This window comes from Eutrema salsugineum, unplaced genomic scaffold (assembly GCF_000478725.1).
Source record: "Eutrema salsugineum unplaced genomic scaffold, Eutsalg1_0 scaffold_5, whole genome shotgun sequence".
NCBI classification, from domain to species: Eukaryota; Viridiplantae; Streptophyta; class Magnoliopsida; order Brassicales; family Brassicaceae; genus Eutrema; species Eutrema salsugineum.
Window position 1 is genome coordinate 11,387,443 of NW_006256612.1, and position 20,105 is coordinate 11,407,547.

Consider the following 20,105-nt stretch of genomic DNA (forward strand, 5'->3'; position numbering starts at 1 on the left):
CAAAACAACCGAACTTTATCCCACCAAACTTTACAACCTTTTTATGATACAATGCAAAAAAAAAAAACTTTATTTCACCAGAATTTTCAACCCTTTTTATAATACAATGCAAAAAAAAAAATTATTTCACCAGAATTTTCAACCTTTTTTAGTTTTTATAATACAATACAAAAAAAAAAACTTTATTTCACCAGAATTTTCAACCCTTTTTATAATACAATACAAAAAAAAAAACTTTATTTCACCAAAATTTTCAACCCTTTATATAATGATAGTGAGAAAAAAGTTCTCAAGAATCATATGATACTGTTTCAGTGCCATTTTTTCTTATACATGATGAATCAAAGACCAAACCCGAGACCATATATAATAATAACAAATAATCTACACAAGATTATGAAAAAACGAATTTCAATGGAGGTGGGGTAAATAATTAGTTGCGGGAGAGAGCACGGACAACATCCTCAGAGTAAGGGTGGATGAAAGCACTGTTCATTTGCCAGACTGTAAACGACGCCGTAACAGTGGCATCAATAGCATTGTTGAACAAGAAAAGCTTCGCTGCTCCATAGATGGCTTTTGTCGGATATACTCTTGACGTTATACATGTTCTTCCACCTTGTCCAAACCCTTCTACTATCGAATGATCCACCTGTTAAAACATGAAAGGGACAAAAAAAATTCAATCCACATTGTGTTGTATTAATGATGGGGAAATGCAAGGATAGTTTTGAATTAGTAAATTAAATTACCAATATTCTCATGGTCAATTTCTCCCCTTTGAGAACCGGTACGACACTACCGTATATCGGTTTAATGACATCGTTTGCAAAAGATGACCTGTTACAAGAAAATGTTATTTTTCATAATCCAAGAATGTGAAAACTAATCGTTGAATATGTTATGGTTAGACTTTTTATTTATGATAATATCAAGAAATGAATACCTTGAGGTGTCTGTGCAGAAGAAAGTTTTGAGCTTTGAATCTTTTCCCTTAGCCACATAAAAGTAAATCGGAGTTTGCTCCGACAACTTCTCATCCGCGAGAACTGAGAAACCGAATGGCCCCAAAGCACCACGGACGGTGGAGCCTCCACTGTTCTGGCAGCTAAATTCCTCAGCCTCAGCCACCACCGAAGCATTTCCGAGGATTTTGTCGATAGATTCTTTCTTGATCTCGAATTCTGCTTCGATGTCTAGCTGAGCCGCGGAACCCACATCGATAGGTATCATCGACCCGGGACTAACTTCCATGTCGAATTTCTTGCTGCTTAGTCTAAGAGATTTGATTTCTTCCACTGGCCATTGAACCAAGTTCTTCCCTGTCTTTGTGTCGAGGACAACGGTTCTTGGGATACCCTAATCATATTATAAGCAAAAGATTAGCCGATAGCTTGAATTACAAGCAACCACAAGAAAATAACCTAACTTTAACAGCACGTTAAAATAAGGAAACAAAACATACCTGAAGAGAAGACCAGCCTTTTTGTACATCAGCAGCTTCACTATCAGATTCACTAATCCAACCCCACAAGATTCTCCGACTCTTGTTCTGGTCATAAAACGTCTTCGAAGCATAGAACTTTCCGTAGTCATATCTTAAACTAGTACTAATCCCGACATCAATAGTTGGATCATCCGGGATCCATGTCCCGTTCGAATCAAAATACGTCCCTACGGCATAATGGTCGATCCTGGTATCGTCCATGCTAGCCTTTACGATGTGTTTCACGTCCGGTCCGTTGACTGATGTCTCGAGCCCATTGACATCGGTCTTAGAGACAGGATAAAAGTCAACGCACTCCCACATCCCGGTGTTTGGAACTGCGTGCAACAATGTGTCGAGTCTCTCGTACGTCTTGAAGTCGGTTGTATCGTACACGAGCGAGATTCCGGTTCTGTTGATCTTGGAACCAATTGTGATCCGCCATTTGCCCTCTGATGTCTTCCACGCAGTTGTTGGGTCACGGAAGTCCTTTGGGAGAATACCAGGTGGAGGTACGAGAACCGGATTGCCAGAGAATTTGACCCATTTCAACAGAAGAGGGTCGTTGGGGTCCTCAGGGTAGGCAAGGTTTTGGACCTAATTAAACAGATCATTGATCAAATCATTAAACCTAATTTACATGTTCAATATCTAACTTGCCAAAAATCTGGCTGTATAAACTTAAAAGTCTATTTTCTGCCTAAACAATTCAAAAAATCATTTTCGTGAACTACTACTATACTATATAAAATAATAATAGTACTTTTATAAATAAAAAAGATTATCACATGTTCACACATAATTTCATATAAATACCGTTGAATATAACCAAGTTCTAAGGGTTTTAAATTAGTAAAAAAAAAAAAAGTAGTGTTTTGCTTACAAAAACTTGTTGGATTTGATCGTTTATTGGATCTAACCATATTTATTAGAGTTTTATAAGCTGTTATATATAGAGCCAAAAATTGGTAGTAAATCACAAAACTTTGTTAGATCTGGTTTTTGTTTTATAATGGTACTGCCTTAAAACCGTCAGTTTGATTTTGTTCCAATATTCAAACATTGATATGTTAAGTTGAAATTATTTCGAGATGCATACCTGTACGGATTTGTCAGTGGAACCGGTGTAAAGCATGACGATAGAGCCATCAGGGAGGATTGTGGCTGAGCCGGTCCAGACACCGTTGGAGTCGTACCATTGGTCAGCAACCATTGCTAAGGGCAAATGGACCCAATGGATCAGGTCCTTGGACACGGCATGACCCCAAACAATGTCACCCCATACGGCAGCGTTTGGGTTGTATTGGTAGAAGAAATGGTAGTATCCCTTGTAGAACAATGGACCTGGAGAATTGTAAAAACGTTTTATTTTAGTGGGGTCAAAATGAGAATAACTCTGAAATATTGGGGGTTCTGATTAGTACATTGAGAAAGTTCTAGGTTTCATATCGAAATATATCATAGTTGAGTATACCCCACTGGCTTATCCAATTCGAGACAAGATCCAAACTTTGCATTCATGATGATTTATACAAGAGATCCTTTATACAATCAAGATTATTTTTCTATGGCAACCAATCCTTTTAGCATGTATATCTCACGTGGGATGCAAACTGGCAATTTGCTATTGGTTAATTTGTTAAACTAAATAATATTCATTTTGCTATTGGTTGTGAGGTAACTCTGTTCTGATTTTGTCTGTGAACCTTTTACTCTTTTAGGAGTATTTTTTTTTGTTTAATACCAACTTTGGCTACAACGTGCAATGTGTGATATGATGCTCTGTGATCTACTACCTCTTGTCGCTCCAATTATTTCTTATAATTTTTTCATATTTTACATTAAAAGAACCTTTTCTTTATGAGCAGGAAATTCAGAAAAGAGAGGAAAGTGAACATACCATTAGGATCTGCAGAAAGAAAAGCCCAAAAATGCCATTGAGCAACACCATAGAGGAGAAAGGGAAACAAAAGAACCAACAAAAAGATTAGAACAAAATCAGAGACTAATTAGTAATTACTTATTAGTATGAAATTAAAATTCGCTAGATTTTAATGAACATTATTTCCAAGATGATTTGGCAATCTGATCAACATTATTTCCAAGATTATGGAAAAAAAATATATGAAAAGTAAGAATGAATATTCTTTGAATTTGTAAGAAAAAGAAGAACGACTTTTTTTTCTTCTTTTTGCTGCTATGTCCTACCAAATTAACAGATAACTAAAATCAATAAATTCGTGTTTAATTAATTAATTAAACAAGAACTAAAATCAATAATTTTTTTTAATTAATTAATTATTTTCGCGTACCGTTCATCCAATTCTGCTCAGGCTGGAAATGGAACGCCGTTCGTTGCCAAGACAACATACTATTGTTCCAGGCGAACGCCGCCGTATTCCGGTCGCCGGAAAGTTTCCATAGCTGATCATTGCTTTTCTCCGACACGCCAGCGAGACGAGCACGTGACGTTGACGTCGCTGTTTCGTCGATTATAGCGTCCTTGGATCTAGATCCGTCGTGTGTGGCGATGAGAGCGACGTAAAAGGCGATAAACAAAAGCCCAAATGAGACAGCGAGGAGACCTTTAACGGGTCGTCTACGGAAATGGGTTTCCAGATTCGGGTCGGATCTTGACCCGTCGGATAACAATGGGTCTTCTTCTCTGGCGGAGATTGGCAAGAGAGCATCGGAGCTCGCCATTTTTTTGTTTTTCTCGTTTTCGAGTTTCTTTTTGAGATTTGATGGCACGAGAAAGGGCAAGTGCATTTATATATAAATAATATCGGCAAATTTTTTTTTTTTAAAAAAAAAATTGAATCACACAAGAAGAGAGAGAATTATGTCTTCCTGCTTCGCTGGAAGAGAGAGAATAGTGTCCAAATGTCAAAAGTAAAGAGGTTGGTCTACAAATTAGAACTGTAATTTCTCTGTATTAGACTATTAATGCCGTGTCTAAATCATTATTAGAAAAAACATTATTTAGTTTAAGTTTTTCAAGTGGAGTAAATATAAAAATTCTTTTCTTATTTTCTTCTGTATTTTCTATTTTAGTAGTTTTACCATTCTACACTGGATTAGCTCATGAATCTTAAACTAATATAATTTCTCAAAATGGAAAATAAAGTAAAACAATTTCATTAGGAAAACAAATGTATTCGTCCTTATCTGTTTATTAGTCTTTCGTTTGTTTGAATGGTTATGACAATGATATGAGTTTTATACTGAATTGTCCACGTCTTTACACTTTTTAAAAAAAAACTGAACTTGAACCGCTGATCCATAGAGAGAAAAACTTGGACTTAAAAAAAAAAAAAAATTGACTTGGTAGATTGGTTTTTTTTTTTTTTTACATTGCAGATGAAGATCCAAATATGTTTTTTTTTTTTTCATTTTTGCAATGCATATGTTATCTACTGTTTTCTTTTTGGTTTCATTAGTTAATTTTTGCACCAAGTTCGGTTTGCGAAGCCATGGTAAATGCAACGCGAGTTGAGTTCCACCTAGGAGGAAGGCGATTTCACGGTTGTGTTGGAAAATGTTTATTTTACCGTCAAACGATTTTCTTTACCTTATTTTACCCCATTACTATAGTATAGACTTCATAATTTAATATGTTTCTCGGTTATGAATCTTCTGTTCACGCATTTTCAGAACTTCAACTCTATATTCAAATCAAAAACGAATATTTTTCAAAATTAGTAATTAGGAGTATCTGTTAACTAAATTATACTCCATGGAACAAGTCATGATCCTATCCTTCTGCTGATTGCCGATTTAAATGTACTACTCTTCACTCCAAGATTTGTAAGTTAGTTTAAAAATGTAGGAAAATGTAATTTAATTACAGTAAAAGCTTTATTTAGTCTCAGAACATTTAATTGCTTGTCACACGTTTTTATTGTTGCCTATAACTGGTGTAACCAAATATATTTTTTTGCGCCCTCGTTGGATAATGTTACCACTTTAACAATTTTATCGTAATCGTGGTAAGAACACTACAAACGAGTCCGAGTGAACCATACGCACCCACCAATGTAGGTTATAGTGTTGTTATCGTATACCTAAATTCAATTTTTTTTTGTAGCGTAAGAGTATGATGTATACGATACTTAAAAAAAAAACCTTTTAACTAACTAAATTTAATGATGAAGAGATTAGTGACTCATATACGAAATTCATTTCGTTTTACACGAAACTAATTTATCTTTTCCAAGACTTTGAATTCCGAATTCCGTACAAGATTGATATTATACAAACTTAACTTGAGGAATAATATTGAACTAATAATAAATAAACATAGAAAAACTCGACACACACCGGCCAACTATTAGTGTAAAGATGAACTAAAACTTTAATTGAAATACAATTCAACGGCGAATATGTATTCCAGGTAGATTTTAAGAACAATTTTGAGATCTAAGATCTATAAAACATGGGCTTGCGGAAATTTCATTTTTGTTAGAAATAAGATCACAAAATTGATAAACAATATTTGATTAACGACGAGGATTATTGATTTGATTTGGCCGATCGAGTATGGAGATTTAATTATATATACCGAACGTATTTTTAGTTACCGAACATTTTCATTCGACGATCTAATTTGTAAGGAAGTAATTTCTTTTCTACTAGGAAAACTAGTTATGCAATTAAATATACATTTAAGGACTTGTTAGTTTGGTCAAGCACATGAAACATTTGGTTAAATATAATACACTATCTCAATCAATCACAGTAGTGTTGTCAGGAACCAATGTCCAATAATGGTGAGAAGAAATCAACCAACGTCGATTTATACAAGAATACACAATTATTGTAACACGTGAAACCTCATGTAGCCACATATCAACTTGCATGTGGGATTGAAGGATTGAGAGGTAATTATTAATTAGCAATTAAGATCTAAAATTTAATTATTTTTGTCTCTCTTAACTCTTATTGCATTCACGTTCTCATTTTCATTTTTTTGTTGATTTGTAAAAATTTATCGCTCTGGGACTAAAAAGTTACTTGAGCATACTATAAAGTATAAACAAATCCATAATTATGCGGTACCAGCATTAAACATGAATAGAATCTGAGTTTCAGTGATGGATATAAACGGATAAGATCTATTTGATAAAATTAATATAGTCTACCATATGTTGGTAAAAGCTTTCGTCTTACAATTATCGTCATTCTAAAGTCTTTAATTGAAACACAATTCAACGGATTTTTACACTCTTTTACGTAAAACCAACAAATTGAAAAAGACAAGATCTTGTATGATTGTTGGAGGTGGGAAAACTAGATCCACATGTATAAGACCAATAGGTTTCTGGCAGACCCCACGTTATCTGTCTCCCTTTAGAAATAGAATCTATGATTTGTTGCTAAACAATAATTCTAGAAATGAATACGAAAATATAACATGTTTCCAAAAAGCAATAATAGTATTATTTATCCCTCAGTTTCAATAAATCAAACGGATATGCACTCAGTCAATCACTGAAATTATTCGAATTTTTAATGAAATCGCATTCAAATCGATCTTGCATTGTTATTATTATTCGTAATGATACGGAACCCACAACAATTTACAATCACACACGTCGTCGTCAAAAAAAAAACACAATCACACAGAAGAATAATGACTGAGCTAGATTCAATGTTTTTTTGGTCAACAACCTTATTCAGTATATATATATATATGTAACATTTAAAAGATAATTATTATACTAGATAATCGAATTGTACGTAAGTGCGTGTTTGTGTTAATTACTAAATTATAGAATTTGACATCAAAGATGTTGATAGAGAAGTAACCAGAGATTAGATCATGGATCTGACTGAGACGGACAAGTTTATGTTCATCATCTTCATTATCTTTAGGCTATTTCTAGATTCAAAAAAATAAAAAATCTATAGGCTATTTTTTCCTTTGGTTCACGCATAAATTTTTGTATATAAACTTTCTTTCTCTTCCACAAAAAAAAAATGAATAGTTTCCTTATTTTTCCTAAATATTTTAGAAATTTGTTAAATAATGTAGATCGTTTTTGGATGCCAATTAATGTCCACATTTTGATCTAGAGTCAGCCAAAAGAGCATACATCAAATGCAAATAGGCACTAAACTCAGGCTCTTCCGAGACCGGTATTTCTGTGTAGGAAAATCTCCATCTGGTTTCGACAAAAGTAAAAGAAACAAAAGAGAAATTGTATTAAATTATTCATATAGTGATAACATTTTTGGAATGTATTCTAGACGTGATACTGTAAATTAAGTTCAATTTCAGTTTGGGTTTAGACTTTTTATAGAACCGATTGGTTTCAAGAATTCAATTTTGGTTCGTCGAATTCGATGGGCATCCGTCCATGAAGACGGAGATCAGAGAGCTAATAAGCCATTTGCATAAGATAAAAAAACCCTTAAGTTTCAGACCGAACAATACGACAACGATTGCTTTAGTACAGTACAGCTTGAAAGTCTCTTATCTTGTAGCCCAAGTCTCAGACCAGAAACCGTAATGAACAAGACACATGAGTCTAGTTCTCTTATTGATTCATATGCTTAGTGATGATGAGAAAAGGTTTGATCTAGACATTAGGAGGAGGCCAAATCTTCCCGAAGAGCTCTTCAACGCGTCTCGCTTGATTCGCATAACCTTCAACACCAGCTGATAAAAGCTCCACAGATGCAGGACCCATAGCGGAAGCCAAGCTTAGCTGGTCCCATTTGATCAGCTAAACCAGAATCAAACAAATTACAAGGTTAGACATCAGTTTAGCTGAAACTAGAAACAAAAGAGTGTTGGTTAGGTTCTTCAGAAATCAGAACTAACCTCTTTGTTGGTGAAGTTGTAATGTGTTGCAGTATCAGGAGAAAGTTTCCGAACGAATGAGTATTTTTCATCATCGGGAATGGCTGGTGAGTCTTTGAGAGATTCCAGCACCTTTAACGGTGCAATGACATAATCAACCCTGATTTTGATGACACCATTGAGAGTTAAAATGGAATCAAAATCTTGTCCAATCTGCGAGATTTTTTTGGTTTGAGTTTACCCGAGAAGACTGAACAAGTCTTGTTTGTTTCGGACAGCAGCAGCCATTAGCTTGGACTTGTAACCATACTTGTGAATGTAGTTATATGATCTTTTGACCAAGGCCAAACCAGGATCTTCCCCGGATTTAATAGCATCTTCAATCTCAGTATCTCCCGAGTGGTTACGCGCCCAATCCTAAAAAGGGTTTAACATATTAATTTTAGCATATCACAAAAATTTCACAGCATCTGATTTAAAGAACATAGTTTACCCTGAGGCGACCGACAAAAATCTGAATGACAGATGCACCGGCTTGAGCAGCTGCTGCAGCTTGAGCAAAGCTGATTTTGAATGCAAAATGAGATCACGAAGAACATGAATGAGATGAAAAATTATGAAAAATAGAGAGTAGAACTATGAGTTTAAACCTGTAAACAAAGGTCAAGTGTGTCTGGATTCCCTCGGATTCCAGCAATCTTGCAGCTTCAATACCCTATGAGAGCGATTAAGCACGATACTATTCATATCGAGAGACGTAAAAACGAAATCTTTGTTTGAGTATTTTTCTGAAAAGTGAAAACTCTTACTTGCCAGGTTGCAGGGATTTTGAATAGCAGCCGGTCGTGGGGTACATCGATTTCATTGTATAGTCTCAACAGATCATGAACCTACACACATCAATCACATCACATGTCAGAGACTTAAAGATATATATATAGGAAACACATACTCTGGTTATGTTGTATATATGATATAGAATAGAAACTACCTTTCGGACAATGGCGTTTGTGTCATAAGCAAGACGTGCATCCACTTCAGTTGAAACTCGACCTGGAACGAGTTTGACAAGATCCCCACCTACATTGACAATAGCCTGCACTTTTCTCATCAGTAATAGGGAAAAATAGCTTTGAGCAGAGATATAAAGATAAGAAAACAGAGGAGTGCTTAGAAGATCAACCTTGTTGAAAAAGCAAGAGAGTCGGGAATCGGTGGTTTCAAGACCCGCGCAAGAAGCATCCGCCAAAGCCATGTCCACAGCATTCTAATCATGATGTAAACAAAAGAAAAAGTCAATAATGTAAGGCCAAAACATGGTATCATATATATGGTATCATCTGAAATATCAAAACGGTTGATAATGCTTACTCGGAAAATCGTATCGGGTAGACCGCAGATGCCAAGGAGGAGAGCAGAGCTAACAGTAGCTGCAGTTGGCGGGAACCTGCAGTTCAGTTACACACAACAAAGGAATCAATCCAGATATTAGACTAGAGAAAGTTATCCTATCGCCAAAACAAAAGAAGGAAAATTCACATCAATCAAAGCTAGTTTGAAGCATTTTAGACTTTTAGTCTATGTCGAAAGAACTTCAAGGGAGTCTTGTATTACTATTAACTAAGACAATCTTAAGCTACACACAATTTCTAACTATGTAAGTCTCAGGAACTAGAAGTACATTATACCTCTCAAAGTCATCGAAAACGACTGTATCAGGAACAATCTCGCTTAAAGCTGATACAGCATCTAGCTCGTTGTTCTCACCTGGAAAGCAAAATTTCATCAAACAATTGCAATGATCATCCAAAAGTATAAAGTTCAGAACTTTAAGAAGCCGATCTAATCCAAGAACAAAGTTATACACCAAAGACACAATTTTTTACTTATCCTTCACATTTAACAATTCAGTTTCAACCATAAATCAACACGACTCAGCTAAAGAACTTAAAACAAGCAGAGCCCTTGTATCATCAATTCCAGACCAAAATAAAAGAAGAAAAAAATAGCAACTTTGTCTACCGTAGTTATCTAAAAGTGCTTCCAGAAATTACAAGAAGCCTGAGATCCTAGTAAATATATCAGGAACCCATAAGTAGTTATCTTTCCATAAATCAAATTGATGACAAACACGATCATCTAAACAATCATAAAACAATACCAGCTCCGACAGATGGAGAAGATGGAGAAGAGGAGGAGGAGCTAGCGGAAACATGAATCCGAGGAAGCGATCGACGGACACTGAAGTTAACGGCGGGAAGAGAAGCAACGGAGAATCCGGCGGCGACCGGCTTCCATCGTCCCTTCTGAGCAGCTCAAGATCGCATAAATGAGATATTAAACAGAAAAACAATGTAACAACACATACATGCGATTGGAAAGAATGTAATCGAAGAGAAGGTAGAACAGAGACTCAGAGAGTACTTGGATCGAAGCAGAGAGAGTCGGAGAAGGCGGAGATTGCAAAGAGAGTGACATTTTAGCTTCCGTTTGATCTGGAGTGTACAAATCCAGCCGTTGATATCTTCCGATTAAAGTGGGTCCCTCTTTTATTTATTTATCCGAAAAATGTCACAAGATAAGGGGGACCATTATTTATTAATTAATTAAGGTTTAGGACTTTCATTCACTATATCTTTAAGGACGATGAAACATTTCATTTCTTTTAATCAAACTGTCATTCACTGGCTTCTCACTTTAAATACACACCATAGATATACATTACAATGCACACTCACATTCGAAAACACGACCACACTGATTGAAGAAAGAGAAGCTTGATGCAAATCAAATGACAGAAGAGGAAGCGAAAAGGAGAGTATTTGTCTACAACACGTGTGTTGTTGGTCTTATGGTTTTTAACAGTGCACGATCACCAATTCAAACAGTTGCAAAAGTAGAGTAACAGAGGGTTGTATACCAACAACAAATACATAATGGGCCAACACACCAAAGCCACACCAAGAAGAAAAAGCGATTGGGCCTGCATAAAGATCTCCAGCCCATTTCTTCTCTTCGTCAGTCGCCAAAGCTCTGCAACGGCAACAGAGTATCACACGAGAGACTTGGTGTTTTGTTTGTACCATAGCTCACTAAATTTACCTGAGAAATCAATTTTATGCTTTTGGATTCAGTTCCGTCCAGTGGCGGAGCTACAATAACTTTTTAAGGGGGGTCAATATTAATTTCTTTTTTTCTTTTAAAGGGTGAAACAGATGAAATTTAACTTTGCACACAGAGGTCAATATAAATATTTGGAACCATATAACCTATAAAATATAAACAAAAAACATATTTTTAAAATTTTGACAGAGTCAACTGATCCCCTCATTATACACTAGCTCCGCCACTATCATGTTCTACTATGCTAGTAGGACCAATGGCATTGCCTAAATACGTTTGTTTTTCATTCAGATGATTACTCACAGCAACAAATATCAATGTTACATCTTCGACCAAAAAAAACAAATATCAATGTCAGCTAATTTTTTTTCCAAGCCTCTTTCAAGCTTTTCTAAAAGTTTCATTGTCTTGTAGCGTGGATAGGCTGTTTATTATATAGAAGCTGCAATTTATAATTATTAATTACAACATCTCCCATTCATTATTCAATTATTGGAACACGAGTGAGATTTAGTGGGTCCAAAAGTGATGAAGTGGTAACTGATGTCATGCGTGATGACTGATGAGTGTCAAATCATCGCAAACTCGCTTTCATAAATGCTCCCCGCATTATTACAAATTTCTGAAATCACTCTTAAATATTATTTTCTTACATTCAGCACCCATATACATTCTTATTAGGTCAGAGCTCACAAGACACACTTACAACACACACACACACACGTACTGTCTTCAAATAACAAAGCTCCCAAATCATATTATCATCAATTTTAAGTTTTCAGCATCGGCAAAAGTTCTGGATAGCTTGACATAAATTTAACAAAATCATCGTATGCTTCAACGATGAGGTGATCATCGTCCCAATTATCCCTATATGTAGCGGATTGTGCATAAATTCTTTTGAAACCGATGTAAAACATTTGTTCTCTCCATTTCTCTATCCGTGGATAATCACATTGATCCGCAAGCCAATTATCATATTCAAACTGCGACAAGAGTTCCACAAAAAGGAATGTTAACTATATAGTCTCAACCACTTTTATATTTGATAACATGTTTCATAAATTAGTGGTGAGAACGTATTGTACCTGGGAGTCATCTGGCATCAAATGCGTATATCTTTTGGGAATACCTAAGGTTTCGAGCTTATCGTAAAAAGCCTTAGCGTCTTCCATCATCTCGTCTTGCGATGGGAGAGATACCCGTCCAGATAAAACCGCTGAGACCCATTTGCTTTGAAGCTCAAACATCGGAAAGGGAGTGATCTAAGACACCAAGTTGAACCAAATAATGAGATTATATGCAAAAAAGAAACGAAGATGTTCTGTGAACAAAACTAGAAAACATTATTAAGAGTATTTAACCTGCCATGGTAAACCGATGAACGAAAGGCCCGGGGCAAGAGCCGGAGGAAATACATGCTTATACAACGGTCCAACACGATTATCATCGACTGTCACTTCACCTTTCGTATCAAGAAACGGGAAGTAATACTTGTACCTATAAAGATAATAAGATCGAATAGGTCAATGAAAACGTCTTCTGGCGTTTAATTAGTTCTTTTAGAGAACTGAGCCAAAGTGTGTCTTACCCGGTACAATGCATAATGGTATCGGCGTAAACCGTCTTTCCGTTTTGGAAAACCACCGAACCGTCTTCGCAGGCAGTTTCAATCTGAAATGAACGTAGAGATGTATCAGAGATATTGGTATTATGGTCTTATGGACTAGTTAAACCATGAAAACAATCACTATCATTCATTGGCCGGGTTAGTTAGTACCGTTGGGTGAAGCCATAGATTATCGTAACCGGGAAGCTTCTCGTAGGTCTCCGGTGAAGTCGATCTAGACGAGACGTGGACTTCTTTAGCAACCTTCGCTATATCTCTGCTTATGTCAACTCCACTCGCTGAGCTTCCGATCACAATAACTACCTGCGAAACGAGCAACATAACGGAAACGATCAAAGAGTTAGGTGAATTAAGAGAAACGTTAATCATTTGAGATCACTAAATTATAGATTCTTGTGAAGTACCTGATCTTTGAATGGATCAGGAACACGGTAATTGTGGCTGTGAATTTGCTTGCCTGGCCATGAATCTATGCCTGGAAAAACCCAAACAAAAATCTTAAGGAAAAGCCTAATTATTGATTATTTGAATTATTAATTCACCCCTCAAGAAAACTATGCTTTTTGGTTACCGACAACAAAAACCTCTCATCACAACTGAAAGCATCATTTGGACCAAACCGAGTCGAATCAAAATCAGACTAGGACCAAAATCAAAATTTTATATGATCAGCAATAATGACCTAAAGTAAACAAAATTATTGAACTAAATTTTTATTTTCATTAGGTTAAATATATTTTCTTACTGTGCTTTTCGTAACCGTAACCAATTCGTAACACACACAAATTATTTTAAAACCGAATACTTCAAAAACATAACAATCCGAAATTCATTAAATGTCCAAGTCTAGTTTTTCTAACAAAAAGATGGACTTTTCTGTAAAATGCGAAAATCTCTTCTTCTGTTTTTAGTAAAGGTTTGAAAATCCCTTTTGTTTTACAAAAGAAATTATGTAACGTAAACAGAATTTTTTTGTCGTATACAAAAATTAAGCAAAACAAAAATAAATAAATAAACACACAACTCTGGACACGAGTGATCAAGGTTTGGTTAATTACCTGCGATAAGAGCATGGCGTGGCTCTGTATAGTGTCCGTTACAAACCACGACGGCGTCATACATCTCGTCAGCAGCAACACCATCGGAGCTTCTCGACTCAACCCTCCACTTCCGACTATTCTCCTCCGCCGCCGCCGCCGGTTCCGCCTTAACAACCTCCGTGTCGAACCTGATCATCTCCTCGATATCGAATTCCTTGGCAAAGTCTTGCAGGTAAGCAAGAACCTCACTATGACCCGGATGTCTTCTCGGATCCCTCGACCCGTCGTGTGGTCGGGTCGCAAAAGGGAAGTCGGTGAAACCCATGCACTCTCGGGGGATGTTGGTGCGTAGGGATCTGTAGAGGCTCGAGTGGACAACGGGTCGGGTCGGGTCGACGCTTAGCGGGTCAGGTTCTACTTGAGAGGTGTAAGCCCACACGCCACCTATCTGGCTCCCGCGCTCTAATACGACCACTGAGTGGCCTTCACGACGCAGCTCACGCGCAGCCACGAGTCCGGCGGCTCCGGCTCCGATTACCGCCACGTGGAGAGAGGTGGTTGCATCAGGCTTACTCGGTGCCATTTTCAGGCTAGCTGCAGGTGAAGTATATATTGTGATCTAATTAATAAGGATATATGAATGAAGAGATTGTAATAATAATGATGAAGAAGAGAAGGTGATGGTGTGTTGTGTTTCGATTATAACGATGTGCTTTATATATACGAGGAACAAGGTACCTCTAACGATGACGTGTCAGTTTAGTGTAGACAATTCTTACATAATCTCGTAGGGATATTAAATTCAATTAAGTAGGTAGCGTTACATCGATCAACCATATATGCATGTCCACAAGAGAATATAGACTTGTGTGACGATATTTTGTATCACTAAACCTGCATATTGGGTCACAAATTATAGCATATAATAAGATTTGAACTTTCATTAGTTATCATTAATGCTATCATAATTTATTTAGTTATAAAATATAATCGTATTTCAGATAGAATTGGATGTACACTAGATGAATTTACTTTCTTTTTATAGACAGACTATTATTTGATGTGAAACAGTTCTATTAATCTACAAATGAATGATCTCATGAATAGCACACAATAGGCGATCCACCATGCATCAACTCATAATTAATACCTTAAGAAAATATAAAAGTTGCAATTAACAAGAGACAGAGTATATATAGAAAGCTCTAAATCATTTGATCAAGTAAGTGTTCTTCCACAGTACTTGTTTTTTATTAATAAAGAAAAGTAGTAATAAGCTTTTCTGGTTACTTCTTTTGACGGCATGCTGCAGCCCAATGTTATCTACGGCCTATCAGTGTCCAGGATCATTTGTACTATTCAACATAGCACCTACCCAAAAAGAAACTTTTTCTATTATAAAATCTCTGTAGAATCAACAAATACATGGAATCAGATGTGTGGATATTCATAATGAAATATTCATGCTACTATGGACATCCTGTTGACAATTATCATTGCATGCAGAAGGAAGTTTTTCCATTCATAAACTGATAATCAGGTTTTATCTTTCCGTTGTCACATAACATCTTTCCTAATTTTAAAAAATGTACGATTACACACACACAAACAAACAAACAAATCTTCTAATTTGTTAGTCAGAAGTTTGAAGATTTTTAATTTTCTGAGTTTAAAAGTCCGATTGTATAAAAAGTAAGATCGATTTTGAAGTTTTTTTTATAATTAAAATATATACAGAAGCAAATTTACAGAACTTACTTTTGCAGTTTTACGTACGGCATGGGCTAAATATATTACAAAATTAGTAAAAAGCTATAAGAAGACGGCAAATTTGAATCATCTACGTCATTGTTCTTTGAAAATGATAGACGCCAAATATGAAAAATATCCATCAAGTTGCAAACAAATCCATTACCGAAGTAGTTTAAAAAATGGAAACGACGTCTAGCTCTCTTTATCTTCCTTTATTGACACTTTCATCTTTTTGGATAAAACTCTAGCACCCACTTATATTAACAAGAAAAAGAAAAAAAGTAACATGCACCCACCACTGACCACGTCAAACTTTCTTGAAATTTACCAATTAGGTTTTAGATTGCAATAGATAATTGAATTATTGCACACAATATTTTTTATATAATTCAGCGGTCCTGATTTTTTTTATACAACTGCAATTTTTCTAGTTGTTTTTAATTTTGAGTCTGAAACTAAAATAAACCAATCCCTAAACCAAAATATTATTGTGACATGTTGGACTCATCAAACCATTTCTAAAAACAGCAGATTTAAAAACAACAACAAAAATGGTCGTATGTACTCTCTTTGTTCTAAATATACGATGTTTAAAATATTATTTATTGAATAATATGTAACCAATTATAACATACAGTCTTTTTCATAACAAGTTGGATTATTTTAACTTAAGAATAGTTTCAAATTTGTGTGTTTTTAGCTAAAACATCTCATATTATTAAACATATCACAATCTGCTAAACATTTCCATACAAGTATGTTATGAAATTTTTAATTTCATTAGGTTATCAGTTTTCATTCAACAGCCCAATGGTTATCAAAAGGAACATCAACAACTAGCATTTATTTGTAATAAGTACGGTCAATCACAGTCACCACTGTTAGATATAAAATAAATAATAATTGTCCACAGATCGATGTTCCTTGAAAGTCGAATCTATTGAATCCGCATGATCTCACGTACTGAAGTTTGGATGAGTCCAAATTCCAAAGCAAGAGACCGGAGGCGCAGTCTTTTGTTAGACGTCCTCGCACTATTATGTTTTCTAAATTATACCCCCCTAAGTATATCTACAGTACAATTTCTTTTTCTAATTAGTTTCCTAATTAGGTTTATTGGACAACGTTGATGTTAGCAATTATGTTTAGGTTAGGGAGCTGTATTTGTATTTAGTAAAACTTTACTATGATATCATGTGAAGATAAATTTTAAGTTGCAAAGCTTTTTTTTAAATGATATTATGTGAAGAAAAATTTAAGTAGCAAAAGTTAATTTGATTAAATACAAAGACACTGCCTTATATACAAATAGAGAATGATACAACTCTTAAATCTACTATAACATCGTACATATATACGCGGCCCAATATGCTTCCCTCGATCGTACACTCCTGCAAAGAAGTGATCATTAGTGCCCTTATTGATTGGAAAATATTGAAAAGAAGCTCTTTGGTGAGACATCATGATCGATTGTAAATCGATAGAAGAACTATTGAAGCCACTTAACAGAGTTTTGAAAAAAGTTAAAAGAGGGGTCATTTCAAACAAACAATAAAAAGTTCAAAGAGAAGATAAAAATGTTCCAGTTATTTATTGATAATGCACATTTTGTGGTTTATGTGTGTAGAGTTTTATGTATATATAGAAGATTCTTGACCATTTGCAAGAAATCAATCCAAAAACATTAAAAATCTCATCTAGACTATTTTTCTGTATAAGGTTTTTTTTTGATGTTATTCATGTTTTGATACCTTTTCATGAGTGCCATTGTCCAAGTTACTTCATCGATATCACCTACGGAAGAGCCTCGTCATGTGTTGTATGGATGAAGATCAAAAGGCTTGCATATATATTGTGAGGGGCAATGAGTCCACAAAGATTCCAAAAGGTTTTTATGTTAATAAGTTTTGCCAATGTTTCTATGTTCCTAGATTGATTCCAGTTCATTTACATACTTTAAATTTTCTTTGCTATATGTATTAGTAATTTGTTATTTCATAAGCAATATGACTTTGGTGTGGATGAAGTTCATGACAGTTTGAACACCTATTTCTAAGGGCTTTAATCACATGTTCGTTGACTTTTATCAGACAATAACAATTACTAACGCCCTTCTGTTTCAGTTTGCGCTTCTGTAACAAAAAGTGTTACATTTAAACAAACAGAGAGGCCAAAAGGATGTTTCATTTAAACAAACAGTGTTACAAATCTTACATTTTAAAAGTGGCCATCAGCACTCAAATTAACAACATAACAATCAACTTCACAATTTTTTGGATGGCAAGTGTTCCCCTTTGTCACATTTCAATCATCTTCTTGAATTGATCAATTAACAAGAAGATCTTGATTTAACTGTCAATTTGGCGAATTCTCGGTACACTTCTTCGATAAGTTGATCATCGTCCCATCGATCGCGATAACCGTCGCCACCAAAGATAAGATTCTTTACGGCGACACTATATTGTCGCTCTCTCCAACGTTCAATGGACGGGCAACCACATTGTTCCGCAATCCAATTGAAGTAGTCGCTTTGAGAGACCACAACCTCATCTTGCGGCTCAAACTTCCAGAGCATTGGATTCCCTCGAGGATCGCTTAGAAAATGTGTGTATCTCTTGGGAATCCCCATGGCTTCAAGCTTCGCATAGAAAGCCATTACGTCTTCCATCATCTTATCCTCCGAGGGAAGCTTAACCCGGCCAGACAGAACCGAAGCTACCCACTTGCTTTGGATTTCAAACAAAAAGCCCTGAATCCCCTTGGATTATAACAACAAAGAATACTTAAGGTGTTTCCAGATTTATCATTATCATATTCTAAACCTAACTCCCATTTTTTTTGTAGTCTCACATATACTAACCTTGAAGGGTAAACCGATAAAGGAGAGCCCTGGGGCAAGACCGGGTGGGAAGACATGCTTGTAGAGTGGCCCAACACGGTTATCCTCGACCGTCACATAACCGCCGGTTTCAAGAAACGGGAAGTGGTACTTATAACCGGTGCAATGAACTATAACATCGGCATAAACCACTCTCCCGTTTCAAAACACCACCGAACCATCCTCGCAAGCGCGGTATATCTACAACATATATATATCAAGATCAACCTTAAGGATATATATATCAACGGGATTAATTTGCTCAAATTTTTTTTTTCTTTTTTTTTTGTTTTACCGTCGGATGAATCCGAAGATTGTTACGCTCCACGTATGAATCGGATGCAACCGCTTTAGACGAGATATGGACTTGTTTTGCCAAGGTTGCTATGTCCTTGCTAATGTCATTTCCACTGGATTGAGTTCCTATCACTATCACCACCTACAAACACCTCAATCAAAGCAGAGATCTTAAGCGAATGTATAACACACCATAAAAAAAAGTATCAAACTTTGAGAAACTGAGGAAAGTAGTAGACTTTACAATTACCTGATCTTTGAATGGATCTGGAATCCGATAATTATGGCTATGGATTTGCTTTCCTGGCCATGAATCTATCCCTTTAAGACTAAAACGAGATGATTAGGAAACTAATCGCATCCGTAAATGAAAAACTTAATCACACCTTAATTAATTACTTACCAGGAATATCAGCTATACGAGGCTCAGTGAAGTGCCCATTGCAAACGACGACTGCGTCGAAGATTTCTTCGCCGGAAACACCTCTTGAGTTCCTAGATTCGATTCTCCATTTTCGATCGCTCTCCGTCGCAGGCTCCACCCGGAAAACCTCCGTCTCGAATCGGATCATCTCCTCGATCTCGAACTCTCTGGCGAAATCTTGCAGGTACATCATGACTTCCCTGTGATCCGGGTACCGTCTCGGGTCCCTGGATTCGCCGTCTCCGGGTCGGATCACGAACGGGAAGTCACTGTAACCCATACATTCTCGTGGGAGATTGGTGCGCAGGGATTGATAGACGCTCGAGTGGGATATGGTTCGACCCGGGATGAGACTCAGTGAGTCGTGTTCGACTCGATCGGTGTACACCCAGAGTCCTCCCACTTGTTTCTCACGCTCGAAAGCGATGACGGTGTGACCTTCACGACGAAGCTCTCGAGCCGCCACGAGCCCGGCGGCTCCGAGTCCGATCACGGCCACGTGACGAGCACGTGAGGTGATTAGGCTGGGCCATGGTTGGGTCATAGTGTCAGTTATCAAACAAATTTGAAAAGTCAGTGTCACTATCCGTTTCGTTAAAAAGTGTGTGCATTTAATTAAAATGGACCCTATATTTATGAAATCTTTCCAAATTTTACCCTCTAATAATGT

The 20,105-nt window shown here is 36.2% G+C and overlaps 4 protein-coding genes across 4 annotated transcripts; all 4 read right to left on the reverse strand.

Annotated features, from left to right (window-relative positions):
• Positions 1-235: 235 nt before the first annotated feature.
• On the reverse strand, positions 236-4,226 carry LOC18993648 (acid beta-fructofuranosidase 4, vacuolar). The gene is made up of 7 exons (XM_006417192.2): positions 3,799-4,226; positions 3,387-3,395; positions 2,586-2,830; positions 1,466-2,083; positions 947-1,359; positions 753-840; positions 236-652 (listed from the first exon to the last, which is right to left on the reverse strand). Exons 1-7 carry the CDS (start codon positions 4,187-4,189, stop codon positions 434-436), a joined length of 1,983 nt encoding a protein of 660 aa, XP_006417255.1. The 5' UTR covers positions 4,190-4,226; the 3' UTR covers positions 236-433.
• Positions 4,227-7,861: 3,635 nt separating this feature from the next.
• Positions 7,862-10,824, reverse strand: LOC18993649 (transaldolase). The gene is made up of 12 exons (XM_006417193.2): positions 10,716-10,824; positions 10,453-10,597; positions 9,980-10,058; positions 9,663-9,738; positions 9,475-9,558; positions 9,283-9,387; positions 9,101-9,181; positions 8,942-9,006; positions 8,785-8,854; positions 8,533-8,708; positions 8,313-8,451; positions 7,862-8,214 (listed from the first exon to the last, which is right to left on the reverse strand). The coding sequence occupies exons 1-12, from the start codon at positions 10,767-10,769 to the stop codon at positions 8,068-8,070; spliced, it is 1,221 nt and encodes a 406-aa protein (XP_006417256.1). The 5' UTR covers positions 10,770-10,824; the 3' UTR covers positions 7,862-8,067.
• A 1,153-nt stretch (positions 10,825-11,977) lies between these two features.
• On the reverse strand, positions 11,978-14,773 carry LOC18993650 (flavin-containing monooxygenase FMO GS-OX-like 2). The gene is made up of 7 exons (XM_006417195.2): positions 14,103-14,773; positions 13,449-13,519; positions 13,195-13,347; positions 13,006-13,088; positions 12,779-12,914; positions 12,503-12,679; positions 11,978-12,400 (listed from the first exon to the last, which is right to left on the reverse strand). The coding sequence occupies exons 1-7, from the start codon at positions 14,665-14,667 to the stop codon at positions 12,185-12,187; spliced, it is 1,401 nt and encodes a 466-aa protein (XP_006417258.1). The 5' UTR covers positions 14,668-14,773; the 3' UTR covers positions 11,978-12,184.
• A 3,365-nt stretch (positions 14,774-18,138) lies between these two features.
• Positions 18,139-19,979, reverse strand: LOC18993651 (flavin-containing monooxygenase FMO GS-OX-like 1). The gene is given in 5 exon segments (XM_024153033.1): positions 18,139-18,594; positions 18,697-18,915; positions 19,010-19,153; positions 19,262-19,332; positions 19,415-19,979. Coding segments are annotated over 5 exon segments (1,428 nt in total). The 3' UTR covers positions 18,139-18,165.
• Between the last annotated feature and the right edge of the window lie 126 nt (positions 19,980-20,105).